At 44.7% G+C, this 18,888-nt stretch overlaps 1 protein-coding gene across 1 annotated transcript in view; it reads left to right on the top strand.

Annotated features, from left to right (window-relative positions):
- The window catches only part of Fbxw8 (F-box and WD repeat domain containing 8), a 106,151-nt gene extending 87,263 nt beyond the window's left edge, over positions 1 to 18,888 (top strand). Inside the window, exons 8-11 of the mRNA XM_015502542.1 lie at positions 3,703 to 3,830; positions 14,000 to 14,173; positions 16,882 to 16,992; positions 17,580 to 18,888. Of these exons, the coding sequence (XP_015358028.1) occupies positions 3,703 to 3,830; positions 14,000 to 14,173; positions 16,882 to 16,992; positions 17,580 to 17,724 (558 nt within the window). The 3' untranslated portion in view covers positions 17,725 to 18,888. The remainder of the gene's footprint in view (positions 1 to 3,702; positions 3,831 to 13,999; positions 14,174 to 16,881; positions 16,993 to 17,579) is intronic.

The raw sequence follows: 18,888 nt of genomic DNA, 5'->3' as shown, positions 1-18,888 counted from the left end.
TTCATTCCAGTGCGTATTGCATAAAAAGTGACTAATAAATATTTTTGACTTGCTGTTGAATGAATTATAGCATTACATGTGTTTTATCTTAAAAATTCAGAAACAACCCAAATATTCACTAATATAGAATTATATATGCCAAGAGAAATTCTATGTAGCCATTTAAAATAAGATCTGACTGTAGTTGCTGACAAGTGAAAAAACAAATTGTAAAATAATAATCCATGCAGAGAAGAAAGTTTTTGGACACATATAAAAAGTCTAAAAGTATATATACCAAACTGTTAAAAGTGGTTTTCCCTGAGAGATGGATATACAAAAGACTGCCACTTTGTTTTATTAAGCAATTCTGTTATGTTAGAATTTGATTCAACATGTAGCATATTTGAAATCAGAAAAAAAAATTTTAGAAATAGATTTCAGAGAAATAAGAATAATTGATAAAAATTGAAAGTTAAGTTTCTAAGGCTGGGATTTATCAGAAATAATTCAAGATCTCTAAGGGGAAAAACCATAAATAGAGGAATTTCTGCCCAAGTTCCTTCTGAAGACAATGCTTTCAACCACACTGTGCCTTCTAGGTCTAGTGGAAGCCAGAGAGCAAGGAAACATGCCCAGGGTCTGTGATAACATCCTGCATTTCCAGTCTCAGCATGGTTTAGCTGTTATGGATAATTCTTTTTTTTTTTCCTTTTCTTTTTTTAGTTGTGGATGGACCTTTATTTTATTTATTTATATGTGGTACCGAGGATCGAACCCAGTGCCTCACACATGCTAGGCGAGCGCCCTACCACTGAGCCACCACCCCAGCCCTGTTTGGATAATCCTTAAAGAAACATCTGATGCCAGTAAAAATTTGCTCTGTGATCACTGCTTAAGTCCTCCCATAATATACACTTGGTACTTAAAAGAAAAAAATCCCCAACAATATCTGTTGACTTGGTGGCCACCAGCACAGCGCTTTCTTCAAGATTGGGGAGGTCTGGGTAGCTTTTTTCTTCTTTTCGGCATATCTGTACACCCTGAGAATGAGTCAAGTGACTGTGGGTTGAGATGCACCCAACTAGGGCAATAAAGAGAAAAATTAGTCTAATGCATGGTCTTAACAAGAGAGAGTTCGAGCATGAATAATTAATCTCACTAGTCTGTGGTAGTCAGATAAAATGAAGTCCCATTTGCTCAACCTTATTAAAAGAGAGAGAGTGTGGAGGGAGGGAGGGAGCCATGGTAAAGGTCGTTAAGGGACTTGTAACGTGGAAGAACCGCCTTTGAGACGGTAATGTGTTTTCTAATCTCTGTGGTCTTTAACTAAACGCAATGATAAAGGTACTCTTTGGGTAGTTCTGATTCCTTGAATTATTGAACATTTTAGAAAATACTTGACTCTTGATTGCTGACTTAAATGTCTTCATGATGAATTTGCAGAGAGTCTTTTTGAATCACTCAGAGATGATTCATCTACTTGTCAAAAAAAAAAAACTTCTAGAAAAAGTAAAGACATATGAATTGACTCCATATCAGATTTCCAGGCTTGCATTTACCTTGTTTATTTTACTGACTGAAGACCCACCTTCCTGCTATAGAAGTTGAAGTGTTTTAAAAACAAGAAAATTATTCCAAAATATTGAAAACTCCTGTTGATGAGTAGGAGCACAATATTGCTTCTTTTAATTATACATATTTTTGTGTGTGTGTGGTGCTGGGGATTGAACCCAGGGCCTTGTGCATACAAGGCAAGCACTCTACCAATTGAGCTATAACCCCAGCCCTAATTATACATATTTTTAATTGAAACATAGTTGTTGTACATATTTATGGGGTACAGTGTGGCATTTCAGTTCATGTATACAATGTATAATGATTAAATCAGAGTAATAGCATATCCTTCAGTTCAGACATTTATCATTTCTTTGTGTTTTTAATACAAAGAAATGTTAGGGGGAAGAAATCTCTATTAGGAGCCAGGCATGGCAGCACATGCTGAGGCTGAGTCAGGAATGCAAATTTGTGGCCAGCCTGGGCAACTTAGCAAGGTCTTGTCTCAAAATAAAAAATTTAAAAAGTTTTGGGATATAGCTCAGTGGTAAAGAACCCCTGGTTTTAATCCCCAGTTACCAGTGGGAAAAACTTCTTTTGGTCATTTTGAAATACTCACAGAATTAATACACAGCACCAGGTTGCTGTTTTAATTTTTTTCATTCACTTCAGGAGTTGATTTTATCTGATTTTTGGTTATTTGCTAAAGATAAAAAATTTCTAGATAGAATTATTTCTATGTTCTTATATGGAATAATAATCTTATTTTGGTTATTTTAGAATTGTTAATTTTTTCTGAGTCATAAACTTGTTTTTAACTGCATTTTAGTTTATTCTCTAGTCTTTATGTATTAAGAAGGCATTTTGAATTCTGAAATTGTCATCTCTCCTTCTAAATGCTGTTAGCAATGGTTAATTAGTATTGTGGTGATATTTCAACTATCAGGAATTTCCAAAGAGTGGCTTGTTAAAAATGTGCGCTGACAATGAAATTGATGGTTGTCAAAGTGGAGACTATTTAATTTATTATTAACTTCTCAATACCAACATAAAAATCTGCACATGGGTAAGTGATAAATGTATAGGTTAACAAGAAAAGAGCATGTCATTTCCATGTGTTGCTGACAGGAGAATTTCTATGCAAAAGAATACAATTAAAACTTTTGAGTTTGGTGATTGATTTTAAAATATTTACCACATTATTAACAGAATAGATAGTATGGTCGGAAGTTGGTATGTGTTCACATTAGTGAAGCAGCTTTTGAACTGAATTTTGGGGCAAGGACTGTGTCCCCAGCACCTGCCACAGTTATCTATATTTAGCATTTAATGTTTGTCAAATTAAGTCGAATTGAATTGCTAAGGTTTTTTTTTTTTTAAGCAAAAGACTTGATCTTTGGGGGAGATTCTTGTGAATCATCCTTTACCCCTATCCCACCCCAACTTTGCAGGGGAGAAGGCACAGAAGTGTTCCAGAATGACAGATGCCCTGTCTAGAGAGCTCAGGCATCTTCTTATTTGCTTCCATACCTTACAAAAGAGAGCTCCCCAAAGCAACAAGGGGGAGTTGGAAGAAGAGTTTGGGTTTGGGTTTGCAGTTCAGTCCAAAGGAACCATCTGAGGGTTAAGTACAGGCTTCATCCTCCTGATGCTTGTACTGTCCATGCTTTTACCTTATGTGGTACAAGTACAGGAAGAGAACCCAAGCTGGATCCCTGCAAGCTTCCCCATCACTTGTTCAAGTTCCCATTACTTCTAAATCAGAAGCAATCTATGACCCTTAGTTTCCGTCCTTCATTTGCTGTTGAAGAATTGGGAAACGTGGGCTGGGGATATAGCTTAGTGGTGGAGCACCTGCCTACCATGCACAGGATATCTAAAATTAGGATTCCTAATGTTCCCACTTGGCATTTCTTTCTGTGTCCCATGAATTTGCACTTGGCCTGAGCTACTCTTTGGATTTTCCTCTCTTCTTTTCTTTGCATTTCCTGTTGTTTTTTCTATTGGCCTTACCCCTCTCCTTTGAATAACCTGGAAGTGGTCAGGAGATGAAGCAGCAGACCACCTTCTTCAACAGGACCTGAGTGGAATGCTCATGCCCTGAATAGTGGTGAAGGGATGTTATCTGAGGCACTGAGCACCCGCATGTTTTTCTTCCTCTTTCAGATCCTGGTGTACAGCCTGGAAGCTGAACGCTGCCTCTCAAAGCTGGGTAACACTCTTGGTGACTTCACTTGTGTCAACCTCAGGGACAGCCCTCCCAACCTTATGGTCAGTGGCAACATGGATAGGAGGTAGGTCTGAGTTGGACTGCAGTTTTGGCAGAGGCCTGGCCCCCAGCCTCCAGGGTGCTGGTTGGTGTGCTGCTCACACTCTTCTGTTCTCACCCTGTAGCTTTGCCCACCTGAGTTCTGACCCATCAGATCCATAGTCTTGACAGAGACCCCAGATTTGTATTAGGTAATAGTTGGATCTCACTACGCCTCTGCTTCATTTCTGAAGCACCGTGGGACGGCTTTCTTTTCAGCCAGTTGGTGGACACAGTTGGTGGAAGGTCCAGCAAGACCACTTGGAATATCCTTTGTCCCCCTGCTGCAAAATTTCTTTGGCATTTAAAAGCTCACTTTCTAATATTAAAAACAATAACCTAAGGGATGAATCATGTTCAACAAAACAGGGTTGCCTGCCAAATGATGTCAAGAGTGTGTTTCAGAGCACTATGGTGTCCCTCTGGTGATGGGGGAGAAAAGAGACTTGATGTGAACAGATTCCAGTTTCTATTTAGCTGATTAGCAGCCTTCTCTTTAACACATTGGCTTAGAGAGTCGGATTTTCCTGGTAACGGGTCCAGTGCCAGCCCCGGACGCTCCAGGAACCATCAGCACGAAAGGATTAAAGTGTTTGAAAGACCCTCTGAGTCCAAATTTTAGGTTTTTCCTGTTCCCTACTCCCTCTCCCCCCTGTCCTTTCTTTTCCTTTTCTTTCAGCCTTTTTTTTTTTGGCTGGTTATCTGTTGTGTCTGATGCAGTACCCTGAAGAGAGGTAGTGTGGCTGGAGGCCAGGGTCTGCTGGCGCCCCTCCCCTGGGCCCGGCCCCGGGCTGCAGGTGGTGGGCTGCTCGGTGGTGGGCATCAGCTCATGAGGCAGATGCTCCTCCTTGCCAAATCCCAGACCTCTGTCCCACCAGTGCAATAGCTTGCAAAAATAATTATTTTATTAAATAATATTTTCAGTTCCCAACCTTCACCCATCTAGCTTCCCACCTCCAGTTTAGAGCAAAAAATGATGTGTGTACGCTTCATTGGAAAACCATATTCTTGTCATTTTGTTTTTCTCAAGGTCTCTGAAAGTGGTTGATATTTTGATGCTTAAGCATTGAACTCTTGAGTTCAGTGTGTGTCCAGTTTTTCTCTTTAAAATCTAGTCTTGTTAAGTAGCCCCTACATGTGGCTCAGCAAATGAAACAAATCCGATTGCTCCAAGCTTATCTGATAGAATCTTCACACAGAAACCAAGTAGCTACTTGTTTTCAAAAGAGCAAATGTAGAGGGCTTTTGGGGACATCCAAATGGAAAGGCTTGGGATTGTAGATTAAGCCCCAGATTTGTTTGCAGTTTGAGCATTTAGGTGTTGAGCCACAGTGAGACTCACAGGAAACCCAAATGGTATTGCAGAGAAGAGACCTCTGCTTGTGCATAGTGTAGCTCAGTTAGCTCCAAGAAAATGGTGAAAGCAGATTGTCCTAACCATGGTGAGCTGCACATCAGCTTGTCAGTCAGGAGTCCTTCGTGCACCTGGTAAAGCTGCCTTATCATGCATCCACTGCCAGAAGAAGAGTCACATGTATAGTATGAAAGGCCTCTCTGGTCAGTTTGAAGCCCAAATCTGAGCATGCTAAATAAATTTCGTTAGTAAACTGGTGTTGCATTAAAAAAAAAAAAAAATCCCTCTGTCCCTAGGGATGAAAAAGAATGGTGACTAAGAACTGGGACTGGGTATCCAGCGCAGCATTTAGACAGGGCCAGTCCTAGGGCTGTTTGACCACTGCCCTGCATCAGGGGCTGGCCTTCACATGTAAGAAAGCGCTATGAATCAGAATCTTAAGTCTTCAACAAGCACTTGAAATACAGGATTAAAAATACTTTGTTTTGGGCTGGAGATGTGGCTCAAGCGGTAGCGCGCTCGCCTGGCTTGCGTGCGTATTATTTATTTTTTAGTTTTCGGTAGACACAACATCTTTGTTTGTATGTGGTGCTGAGGTCGAACCCGGGCCGCACGCATGCCAGGCGAGCACGCTACCGCTTGAGCCACATCCCCAGCCCTCTCTCTCTCTCTTAAAAAAAAAAAAAAACTTTGTTTTGGGGCTAGGGCTGAGGCTCAGTGGTGGAGCACTTACCTAGCTCATGTGAGGCTCTAGGTTTGGTTCTCAGCACCACATAAAAATTGATAAATAAAATAAAAGCATTGTGTCCACCTACAACTAAAAAAATTTTTTTAAAAAGTACTTTGTTTTCAAATAAAAATTGTACATTTGTAAAAAGGAAGGAATGCATCTTCTAAAGGTGGTAGAGGCTTAAGATCTCTACAGGCTTAAGATCTCAATGGACATGCACACCAAAGTTCCAGTGCTCGTGTTTTATTTCAGAAGGAACAGGGATCAGATGCTGTGAGAACTATGTCCTTGGCTGTCACTAGTGACTGATGTGATTTTCAGAACCCCTGAAACCTCCCTGTTTTATTTAAAAATCTAATTGCCTCTGCATTCTCTTAGTACTGTGTAAAGAACTTGAGAATGAAATGGACTCTACTCTAGAGATACATAAAACTGTCTGTGGTTAAGGCAAAACTAAAGAAAGTCATTCTTTAAAAGTAAGAAAAGCAGTTTGAGTAGTTTACAAAACTTGGATGGGGTTTTATAAATTTGTTGTTGTTGTTTGTTTTTGTTTTGGGGGTAGGGAGGGGAAATAGGCTAGGTATTTCTTCATTTTTAATTTAAGCCTATCACCCTTTCCAGAAAGAAAGCACAGGGTAAATAGAGTCTGATGGGGAGGGTAAGAGAGTGATTGGGCTGAAACTGAGTCGCTGTTAGATTGTGCTTTTTTTTCTTGCTGGGAGAGAAAACCTGCACCATGAGGAGGGCAGGCGGTGTGAGTCTGCAGTGTTATCAGCCGGGAGAAGTGAGTTTTTCCAAAGGCATAGTGCATCTTTTCTTGCAGGTGCGGGCTGTTAGATGTCAAGCGGACAGTGTGTCTGGCTATTGACCACAATGTCTGTCTTGGATTCGATGGTGTCTAACACTGTCTGTCTGTCTGTATTGATCCTAGCACGTTCGCATCTGTGAAACCAGGGCGTGTCATTCCAGTGGCATCACGAACAGCTGACAGCATTTTCAAACATTACGTAAGATAGTGGTCCTTTTTACAACCCCTGGTGTGAACATATATATTTATTCACTGAAGGCAAAAATGAATTAATAGCTTAGGGATTAGGATATTTATTAGAAGCTTGAATGGGTACCAAGAACAAATAGATCACTTTGGTGGTGGTAATTGTGATTTTAGTTTGAACTGTGTTTGGGATTCATTGAGATTTAGAGTCTATAAATTCATGTCTTCCACCAAATTTGGAAAGCTTTCAATTATTATTTTCTCCTGTAGTTTTTCTGCACTAATTTCTTTCTCAAATAAAAATTCTCCTTCAGAAACTTGAGTGATAAGTGTGAGATCTTTTGATCTTGCCCAGCAGGTCACCAACGCTCTGCTCATTTGCTTTCCCACACTGCCCTCTGTTCTTCAGAGTTTATGATTTCTACTGGTCATCTTCAGGGTCACTGATTGTTTCCTCTGTCATCTTCATTCTGCTGTCAAGCCCATCCAGAGAGATTTTATTTCAGATTTTGTATTTTCTGATTCAAAACTTCCATTTGGTTCTTTTTCATAGTTGCCATTTCTCTACTAAGAGTGTCACTTTTACTCATTTTACTGTTATGGAATAGGGTTATAGTAGGGGCTTTTAAGTTATGATTCCCCAAGTCTTGGTTACCTTAGGTTAACATCTGTTACTTGTTTTTCCCTTTGAAAGTGGATTACATTTTCCTGTTTCTTTTTGTGTATGATGTGTCAGGTATTTTGAATTGTATTCTGGACATTGTGAATGTTGCATATTTTGGATCCTGTTACATAATCCTCTGGAGAATTTTTTTTTAATAGGCAGTCACCCCAGTTAGGTTCAGACTGCACATATTGTCTGTGGTGGTGAATTCAATGTCAGCTCAATTTCCAGAACCTTTGCTCTGTGGTTTTTGTTGGTCTTGGACATTGCTATGTAGGGGTTCGTCTGAGGCTTGGCAGTGGTTTAATCTTAGTTGAGGTCTTACAGGCTTCACGGATACACCTTGGGTCTGTCCTGGATGCTCAGGGATAAGACTGGGACTCATGTGGTTCTCGCACAAGATTATGGAATCTGCTTTTTCAGTTTCCTTTTCTCCTGGTCCTTAAGCTTTCCAGTCCTCAGGGGCTCCTTTCCCTGGTCCTATAACCAGAAGACAGGGTTTCTGTAAGAGTTTTCCCTGCCTGCATCACCCCACCACCCCACTCTGACTGGGGACTGTGCTTGCGGCAAAGCCACAAAAGAGCATAAGAAACCCCATAAACACTCCCACCCTCCTCTTGTGGACTTCAGGGGCCCCTTTGGTTGGTTCCTGTAGTCAGAAAGATGTAGTTTCTGTTGGAATTTTAGCTCCTGCTGCGCCACACGGTTCTCCTGTGGGAGCTACTCAGGGCAAGCTGCAGGAGAACACGGGCAAGGTGGGGAACACCTCCCATGCCAGCTGTGCCCCCGCTGTGACTCTTCTTCACAGTTCGGGGGCTTGAGTTTGTTCCCAGCGGCCACAGGTGTTTGTTTTTCCTCCATGGGTTGAGCAGTGGTGGGCTCACTCTGTCTTGGCCAGAATCAGGACTCCCACTTTCTTGTAAATGATTTAAATAAACAAGTAGTTGACAGGTAAGGGCTGTGTTAAATGAAATGCCTTCCTGTTCTCTGGCCCTCAGTCTTCTCATCTGTGATCTGCTCCTTCTCCCAGTGAAAGCAGGGATCTAGGATGGAGCTTACTAGAGCAAAAGTTGGCGCTAAGGGCTTTGATCAGAGTGAAAGCTGTTACTTGCTTAAGGCAACATTCGTTGAACCAACAGATCCCACACTCTCCTCTCCTAGTATTCAGATAGAATTAACATACCATATAATTCAGAGATTTAAATAGCACCAAATAGTGGTTTTTGTGAGTTCACAAGGTAGGCAGCCATCAGCACCATCAATTTTGAAACACGTTCACAGAAACCCTGTACCCAATAGCATCACTGCCTATCTCCCCCAACTCCTGCAGCTCTGAGCAACCACTAGTCTCCTCTGTTTCTGCATGGATTTTTCTTTCCTGGACATTTTGTACAAGGAATGGTATATGATCTTTTACGATTAGCTTCCTGCTCAGCACGCTGTTTTCAAGAGAAGCCCAGTTTATAGCATGTACCAGCACATCGTTCCTTTTTATGGCCAAATAATATCCCACTGTTTAGTTAGACCACATTTTGCTTATCCATTCATTAGTTAATGGACATTTGGGTTGTTTACACCTTTTGGTTATTATGTTTAGTGCTGTTACCATATTCATGTTTAAGAGTTCATGTGGACATGTTTTCGATACTCTTTGCTCTGTATACCTGGGAGTGGACTTGAAGTGTATGGTAACTCTACATTTCACTATTGACAAATTAGCAGACTCTCTTCTAAAGTGGCCACACCATTTTAGACACCTGCCAACACTGTAAGCAGACTCCGTTTTCTCTATCCTCACCAGCACTTGATGTTGTTGTCTGGAGTCGTCCTAATGAGTGTGAAGTGCTGCCTCCTTGTGGTTTTGATGTGGCTCCCCTATGCTAGTGGTGTTGGACATCCTTTCAGGTGCTTATTGCCCGTTCGTGTCTCTTCTTTGGAGAGTTGTCTATCCAAATCCATTTTTAGCTGAATTAATTTTTTAAATTGTTGAGTTGTTTACATATTTTTTCTAGATACAAATCCTTTGTCAGATATATGATTTGCAAATGTTTTCATTCTGTGGGCTGTCTTTCTTTCCTCTTTCTTGAGCACAGAAGTTTTTAATATTGATGAAGCTTGATCTGCTTTTTTGTTCCTTGGGCTTTGGTGTCATGTATAAGAAACCATTAACCTAGGGTCACGAAGATTTGCTGCTGTGTTTGTTCGTAGTTCTGGCTCTTACTCTCAGGTGTGCAGTTCTGTAGCAGGTGTGGGGCAGGGGTTCCTCCTCATTCTCTTGCATGTGGACATCTAACTGGTCTAGCACCATTTGTTGAAAACTGTTCTTCCCATTGAATTTTCTTAGCCCCTGTTCTTGAAAGTTTGACCACAAATTTAAAGGTTTATTCTAAACTCTCATTTCTGTTCCATTGAGCTATGTCCACATTTGCCAGCACCACACTGCCTTGATTATGTAAAGTTTTTTATTTTAATATACTACTTATTACACAGTAAGCTTCCGAATGTCAGGCATGCTGCACAGCATGGTTGTAAATGAAAGTCAAAAACTTGTTTTAGAGTCTTTATGTACAACATGGATATACAAAATAGTCATAAAAGTTTTAAAATTTAAAAAATAGTCATAAAAGCTTTAAAATTTAAAAAATGGCAGTGCTTCCAACTTGGGATCATGTGCCTTATTGTTTTGACATGACATCCATGACCCTCATTGCCACAGGCAGTATCTTGGGCCGGCTTGTCATGGGTCACAGAATTTGAGGATTAACAGAGTTCTTCAAGACCATCTAAGGAAATGAAGGTCCAGAAAAGTTCAGGGACCGGTCCACATGACATGTTACTCTTGACAATGCTGATTTTATGTTCTGTATACAGAGAACTCTAAACATCAGAGACCCAGCTTTAAAACACAGAAAGCACTAGCCTAGTTGGAAAAAATTGGGCAGGTCAGCCTGAAAATACGTACTCTTCTAGGTGCTATTTAAAATGAATCATTTCATTGAAGGCCATCATCAGTGCTATGCAGATAAAACCATTGATTTTGGTATGTAAGGTTATATTTTAAAATCCTCTTTTAATAGCTCAGGTTCAGTAAGATCAAACAGAATCATGTATTGATTTCTTTTTAAAAAATACACACCAGTTTTCTCAGTTAATTTGGTCATAAGCAAAAGAGCCTGTTTTAATGCTTTATTGCTTATTTCCTCTATTTTCTGGATGGAAATATAGCAGAAGGTCGGGTCCTTCTTAATGAAACTGCTGAGCCAGAGTCTGAATAGGCTTCAGCCTTGCCACCAAATACAATTTACCTTATTATCATATGGGACTATTTAATCCAGTCCAATAGGAAGTGAGCCCTGACTTGTGGCCCCCAATTAAAGAGTCTCTCAGCTTCCTTCCTGCCTGACAAATAGAAAGTTGTGGTGGCTTGTGGTCCGCCGCCTGCTGCTTGAGAGTGCGCAAGTGGGGCATCAGCGTCACATTCGCTCCATCTGCAAGTGTTATAATAAGTTATTCAAAGCTCTTAACACAGGACCAACCAGAGCGTGCCTCCCTCTCAGTTCCAGCACGTTTTCCTGCCCATCAGATGGATGCTCCTCTGCTGGAGTCTTTGGAAGGTTCTGGTGTCTTTTGTTTTAATTGGCGGGCTAGCGCCGGCTCCTGTGGTGTGATTTTCATTAGAGAGGGGCTGCAGAGAGGGAGTGTTGGAACAGTCCTCCAGCCCAACCATGAATATTAAACATAATACAATTACAGCTTTCCGACCAATTATTTTTCTTTTCAGTGGGCAAAGTTGATGAAATACTCGCTAGATAGAGGTTTGCAGTATCTACTGTTGGCTTCTTTTTGTCCCTGGAATCGGTTGTCCTGGCATATCTTTGTGCCCATTTGCTGTGCTACCTGTTTCCCAGCGGCAAGTGTTCGATTTGAACGCTGAGGTTGCAGACTGTGCCAAGGTTCGCTGCATTTCAACTTGGTGCTGCACGCTGTCAGATGTTCGAGGCCAATACCTGCTTCTTAATGTGAATTTGATGGCTTGGGTGGACTCAGCACACCGAGGTGTGTGCTATTTTTGCGGACAAGAAGCCAGAGTGATGTCCCTCTAAGGAGTTGTTAGAGAAAATACTACTTTTTTTCCTGTGGGGAGAAGTTCAAGTCTGTTTTGGCCCACTGTTGTTTTTCTGGGTGATATCAAAGACACTGCTGCTGTATCTTTTGGTGCATTTGTTTATTTTGTTTGGAGCCGTCCATGCTGGTGTCTAAATACAATAGGAAAACAGATGGCAAACTTTGAACTTCTGGACCAAATTTGTGTTTGCCTTTGTCTCCTTAACAGCCAAACTGTAAATTATGGAGTATAAATATTCAACAGAGGAGCTCTTTATGAAAATCACCACGCCAAAAATAGACCCTTAGTAACCAAACACGCATTGAGAAGTACTGGGCTAAACGCCCCCCTCCCATCCTTAGCAGGGTCCCACTGTGGTCCAGAGGCGGGCCTCTCACCCAGCACTTTTGCTTGTCCTTGACCTGCACAGGCGCAGAGATGGGTGTCCCTGCATCTGAAGAGAGAGAAGGATCTTTGTTTTCAAAGCATACTTCAAGCTCTCTCTGGTCTTTCTAGTCCCAGATCCTCCAGCGGAGACGCAGACTGAGCAGACTGAATGGCATCCCACGGCGGGAGGCCCCTAGTCGTCTGCACCCCCACTGCTTCCTTGTGGCTAGGCACGAAGTAATGCCTCTGCCTCTGACTCTAAGACCATATTTTTTTCAACATCCTGCTTCCACTTAACATTACCTAAGAAATTAATTATTAAACATTATGACACACAACATACAAATGAGGGTGTATATAAGGTAAATACATAATGTCAAGAACAGAGACTGCGCATAACTAGAACCCTCAAAGACCTGGTTCCCTCCTGGTTGCGGATGAGTTCTTGTTTTTTAAACCACATGACAGTGTCAAGAATCAAAAGCAGAAGCCTCTTTGTGGCTCTCATTCTGCCACTGCCACACCTCTTCTCCAGGATAACTGCCATTAACATTTCCAGTATGTGTTTCCAGAATTTTTAGTTGCTTATAAACAGCATGAACTTTCAAGTTGAATTTAAAAGCACAAAGTGGCATTGAGGAGGTCAGTCTTCTATGCACCCCTTTTCCTGGCCAGCATAGTCAGCCTCCCCAGTTGACCACTGTCCTCCAGGTGTCATCCTTACAGTGGCATAGGTGTGTGTCCCCCCAATACACTCATTCAGGGTGGGGAGGGGAGCATACTGGAGGCTGCGCCTGTTGGTGATGTAGATCTGCCTGTCTCTCACGCCCCGTGTGAACTAGCGTAGGGATGCACCAAATTGCTCAACCAGCATTCATTGGATGTCCTGGCTGATTGTGCCACCCACATCCAGTCATTCAAATCAGTGACTTTAATGTCCTTTCTAGTTTTTCCTGTCAGCCTGATTCTCATCCTTAATAGGCAATGTTCCCCCCTCAGTGTGCTTTGAAGAGCTTTGTTTTTTCTCACTTTTGTGTCAGACACATTTTGATCACGTTTCACGCGAGGGCAGGGTCTTTTCAGGGCAGCAGTTGTTTTTTCCTTTATGATTTGTGTCAGAAGGTCTGTGAAATTCACTTCATTCTTGTTCATTAATTTGCTTACATTTTGACACATTCAATTTTAGCTATTGGGACTTGTTTCAGGCACTAAGTATAATGGTATTTGCAGTAGACGAGATTTCTGACTCATTCTAACTCATCCATGTGAAAAGCTAGCATGTATTTGTAAAAAATGAGTTTTTTAAGGAGGTTCTTAAATCCAAATTCTTACTAGGCAAGTAATTATTTCAAGTCTCCAGATAAGTGACTACCAAGCATCCACACACTTGTCATAGTTCTGCTGGGCTCAAGTATAAAAGTACTTCCTAAGTGTCAAGATGGTCACAGATCAGGGAAGTGTTTCCTGGCCAGGGAAGGGTTTGGGTTGCAGACAAGTGGCACCAATTTACCTTTGCCCTTAACAGAATCTTATACCACCAGCAAAATCACTGTATAATAGTTACCACTGGGACAGGCTTCTCAGGCCAACACCACGAGGCATCCTTGTGCCAGTTGGATGTCACCTACCCTCTACCTGGATATGCACTCATTGCAGATGTCTCCCTGTTGAGGAGATCGAATGGACAGAGTAGCAATTGCCCTGGGTCACTCCTGTTCTATGTGCTTTTAAATCATTCTGATGAAGTGGTCGTGGGTACTCTGAACTACAGCAGTGAGGAGAGAGTAGTCTATTTCAGTATTGTAGGTGTGTGCAGTTGAAGTAGTTTTACGTAGGAACATTGTACCCAGATCAGCACAACTGAGGGGGAAGCTTTAAATTAATCCCCTTTCCCTTCTCTGTGCTCTTTTGGCCCTTCCAGGGTGAGGATCCACGACCTCCGCACTGATAAAATTGCCCTGTCACTCTCGGCACACCAGCTTGGGGTCTCTGCAGTCCAGATGGATGACTGGAAGGTTGTCAGCGGAGGCGAGGAGGGCCTGGTGTCTGTGTGGGATTACCGCATGAACCAAAAGTTGTGGGAAGTCCATTCCAGGTAAGCTTGTCCCGCAGGAGTTTTGAGGAATAGCAGTCACACAAACCATCATGCCAGTCACCCAAGCCAGGCACTGTACTAAGCGCTTCTTCAAGTGCATCCTGTGAGCAGGCTGTGCTGCTGCCTCCAGTGTTCATATGAGGAAACTGAGGCTGGGACATGGTCCTGCTCCAGAGAGACGCAGTTCTTCTCTCTTACGGCATCGGTTTGCCATCGTTCATATCCAACCCTGAAGAGGCCCAGCTTCTCTAAGAAGGACCGATTTCTCATAAGTGCTGTTCTGGTTGTTTTAGAATTCCTCCATCTTACTAAAGCCAGATCAGAACTGTCGGAAGCCAGCTCAGCTAGGCCATGATGTGGCTCCCACTAGGTGCAGGGGGATGCAGGTGGGAGCACACACTCCTGGGTGTCAGATTGCAAGAGGGTCTGCCTGTTGCTTGAGCTGTCCTCACACTGTGTAGGGGGCACCTAGGACTAAAAGTGTTCCGGCCTCAAGTTTTCATTTCAATCTTTACTGAGAATATTGAAGAGAAGTAGATCCTATGCTGTGTACCGGCTTATGGCTTTGTGGATATAGGCACTTTTTTTTCTTTTTTTTAGGCTATTGTGATGCCATACCAGGCATCTCCATTTCTTTCTTTCTTTCTTTCTTTTTTTATTCTAATCAGTTATACATGACAGCAGAATGCTCTTTGATTCATTGTACACAAACGGATCACAATTTTTCACTTCTCTGGTTGTACACACAGTAGGGTCACACACTTTTTTGGTACCAGGGATTGAACTCAGGGCACTTGACCACTGAGCCACATCCCCAGCCCTATTTCAATTTTATTTAGAGACAGGGTCTCACTGAGTTGCTTATTAGGGCCTTGCTGTTGCTGAGGCTGGCTTTGAACTCACGATTGTCCTGCCTAACCTGCCCAAGCTGCTGGGATTATAGGCGTGTGCCACTGCACGCAGCTGGCACATTTATATCCACAGTGCCTAAGTGGTTAAAAGGTTTTGTGTGAGCCTGCTCTTAACCTTAAAGCAGAGCTGGAGCTGACCAAGGCCACTCCCACCTCCACAGAGGAAGGGGTATACACTCAGTGCCCTGTAAATAGACATTGTAGGTGAGGTGACACACGCCTGTAATTCAGCAACCAGGCCACTGAGGCAGGAGGATTGCAATGTCAAGGCCAACCTGGACAACTTAGTGAGACCCTATCTCATACAGGGCCGGGGATATAGCTCAGTGGTCGAGCACTCCTGAGTCCAGTCCCCAGATCTCAAGAAAAAAACAGACAGCAAGGTGAGGTGGAGAGCAGCACTGGCGAGTACTGTGGCTAGCAGCTTTTTCAGGAGAGGGCCCCTGGTGGTGTCAACACCACCCAGTTCTGTCTCTTTCCCTCCCTTCCCTACTGGCACAAGCCCCTTGCTGATTTTCTGATGATCCACTGTTGCCACCAGGTGGTGCCAAAAGCAAGTAAAAGTTCTACGTGGGCCTCCCAGAAGCATTTGCCTTTAAGGGAAACCTGGAGTTTGTTTTGAGAGCTGGTCCTGGAGGGCAGCTCCTGGAGCTGGCTGTGCCTGTGCTGGCTGTTGGCTCCCTGCCCCCTCTTACCGGCCATTCAGCAGCTGCCAGTCTCCCAGGTGTGGGCTGCCCCAGCTGTTCCTTTAAAGTGCTCAGCATTGACTTTTCTCACACAAGGGAGCCTCCTCCTCTCCATGGTCCCCTGCCCAGAACCCGCTGACTCACCCACGTCCTCCCTGAGCCCTCTGCCCATCCTAAGCGCAGTCCAGTGTTGTGTTGTCACTTTCATGTCCCCCCTTCTGCTTCAGACTCCTCAGCCAGCCTCTGGGTCCTCCTCACCCGTCAGTGACACATCCCCAGGCCTGAGCCCTCCCTTCTCTCCCCCGTCCTCTTGCCTTCTGTCCCCCTCGCTGGGCTCTATGATGCCCCCTTTGGTTTTATTACTCAGGAGCATCCTCTGCCACAGCATCCTGGGCTCAGCCTGAATAGGCCACTCCTGTGCTGGCCTGGTGTCCCCTCGGCCCTGAGTGTCCTCCCAGGTGCATCAGTCAGTTCCACTCCCAGAAGCCGTCACTTCTCTTGTGCTGCGGTGGCCTTGGCTGAGAGCTGTGGAAATGCGCCTTACCTTCCCCCCTGGCGAGGAGCTTCTGAGGGCAGCCGTCCCCTGTGGGAGCCATTGGTGTCACAGGCACCTCCCAGCTTAGCACTGTGGCCCGGCAGGTGCTACAGAAGGTTTCTAGAGTGAGTGAAAGTCTGTTAGACTTGAAGCCATCACTTGCCGAGATGTTCTCAATGTGCTGTCACAGCCCGAGCACAGGTGTCATTTTAGTCCTGACTAAATGGCTAAAGCCTTACAGATCACCCTTAAATGTCCCCACATGCTGCAGATGAGGATCCCGGCTCGGAGCTCAGGAAGCCTGCCCAGGACTTCTAGCCAGGGGGACAAAAACAGGGCTGGTCTCCACTGCGTGTTGCCCATTTGTCTCAAGTTGAGTTTGTCCTTGTGTGTCAGCCAGAGTGCAGGTGGGACTCCCCGATTTGTTTACGAAGTGTCAGCAGCTGTGGGAGCTGAGGGAGAGCCTGCTCTGCAGGGATAAGCAGGGCCTGGGGGTCCAGACTCCCGCTGGAGGCTGCGCTGCCCCCTCTTCTGCAATGGGCTCCACCTCAGAGGCATTCCCCTCCCCACTCCCAGGCACGCCGTGAGGCACATCTCCTTCAACAGCCACAGCCTCATCACGGCCAACGTGCCCTACGAGAAGGTGGTGCGGAACTCGGACCTGGACAGCTTCGCCACTCACAGGAGGTCAGTGGGGTCCGGTGGGGCCGGGTCTGCCGTGTCCACAAGGACGATCTTAGTTGGGTTTCATTGATAGAATCCCCCATGGCACATTGCCCCTGTGGGCACCCCAGGTGTGGCCATTCTTCCTATCCATGACCACCAAAGAGCCAGGAGAAGTACCCAGGGCCTGTCAGAAGCCCTCCCTAGCCACTCGTGGCACTTGGTGCCGGCCGGAGGATCCGAGCCCCAGCAGCCCACAGACCTGCCTGTGCTTAGAATCCTAGGGCCACGCCTGGTCCTCAGAGCTCCTGTTCAGTCTGCTGGTGACCCAGCTGCCAGGCAGAAGAGGTCCCTGTGTGGGTGGGCTCAGGGGCCTTTTCTGGGACTGTGCCTAGCTCCTGAGTGCCCCCTGCAGCTGACCCCACCCACATCCACAGGCCTCGCCTCCACAGCCTGCTCTGCCTGGACCCAGGATCCTGAGTGTCTGACACATTGTGGGCCCCGAAATGAATTGCTGTCCTGCCCCAAGCCCTGCCTTCTACAGAGCCAGAGCTCGTCAGGGTGAGGGCCAGTAACGCCATCCTGACCTGTTGTCCCTCTGCTTTCTCCAGACACCGGGGGCTGATTCACGCCTATGAGTTTGCCGTGGACCAGCTGGCCTTCCAGAGCCCTCTTCCTGTCTGCCGCTCCTCCTGTGACACCATGACCAGTTACAACTATGACCTTGCGCTCACTTTTCCCAGTGACAATATTTAGTGCCTCATTGGGAGCAGGAAGAAAAGTGGGAAGGACCAGTTTTATAAACTTGCAAACCCTAAGAGAGCTGTCTACAGAGTGGTAGGCATTTGGGGGACCAGCTGCTTCTGAGCGTGGCACCCTTACCTGCCTCCGCTGCCCTCAGCCACAGGCAAAGCATGGGTGTGTGCCATGGCTCCTTCCATCTCACCCTGCTCTCTGTGGCTTAGAGTAACACGACTCAAACTTCACCTCCTCCCTCACCGCCCTTCCCTGGTCCCACTGGAGGCCTAGGGAGCTCCATGCTCTGAACACCAGGCTCAGTTGGCCCCGGCTCCTGCCCTGGTGGCCATCTTCCCAGCCTCCAAACTCTTTCAAGGACCTTGCGGTCCTGGGGATGTGCTGGTCTCAGGGCCTACAAGGCCCCATCCTTTGGATCAAAGATCAAACTCAAGTTGATCAAAGATCAACTCAGGGTGGTCTCCTCTGAGCTCCCACCTCGCCACTGCCCAGTGTGACCTGGAGAGCAGTGCTTTTTCTTCATAGCTTTTACCAGGGTTTATAAGTATATATTTATACAATTATTTCATTAAGAACTATTTTGCTTTCTATTATGTCAACAGTATATGATACAAAGTAAGTATTTTCTCAATATTCACAAACTTAACAGCCATCCTCCAAAGGGAGAGGTCAAGGGGGGACCGTGCCTTCAATCCCTGAAGATAAAATAAGACTGTGCGAGAGAGCAATCGAGAAGTAGCTTCCCTCCCAGAGCAGGGAACCATCACATTGGTCTTGATTTTCTTGATTTACTTTTTTTCTAAATAGCAGCAGCATCAGCTGCTCTACCAGCTGCTCTACGCAGGCTGATGGAGCTTGCCTGGCATGAGACCCCTGGGTTCCACCCCCAGCCTGAGACCCACATGCAGTGGCATCAGCAGATGGAGTTACTGAACAACCTAAAGACCTGGAGGATTTGCATAACGTCATTAGCAAGCTTGATCCAGGAGATGTGTGTGGAACTTTGTCTCATTTCACATGTCCACAGACCATGTTGGAAAGTCTCTGATTGCAGGAGACGGACACCCTGTAGCCTGTTCCCTGACCCCGGGACAGTGCAGTTAGGAAACAACACAAAGTAAAGAAATAAAAATGTGTCTGGGGATCCAGGCCTTCAGAATTGGA

The sequence above is a fragment of the Marmota marmota genome, unplaced genomic scaffold (genome assembly GCF_001458135.2).
Source record: "Marmota marmota marmota unplaced genomic scaffold, marMar, whole genome shotgun sequence".
Taxonomy (NCBI): Eukaryota; Metazoa; Chordata; class Mammalia; order Rodentia; family Sciuridae; genus Marmota; species Marmota marmota.
Note: the sequence above shows the minus strand (reverse complement) of the source record. Positions and strands in the feature narration are given on the sequence as shown.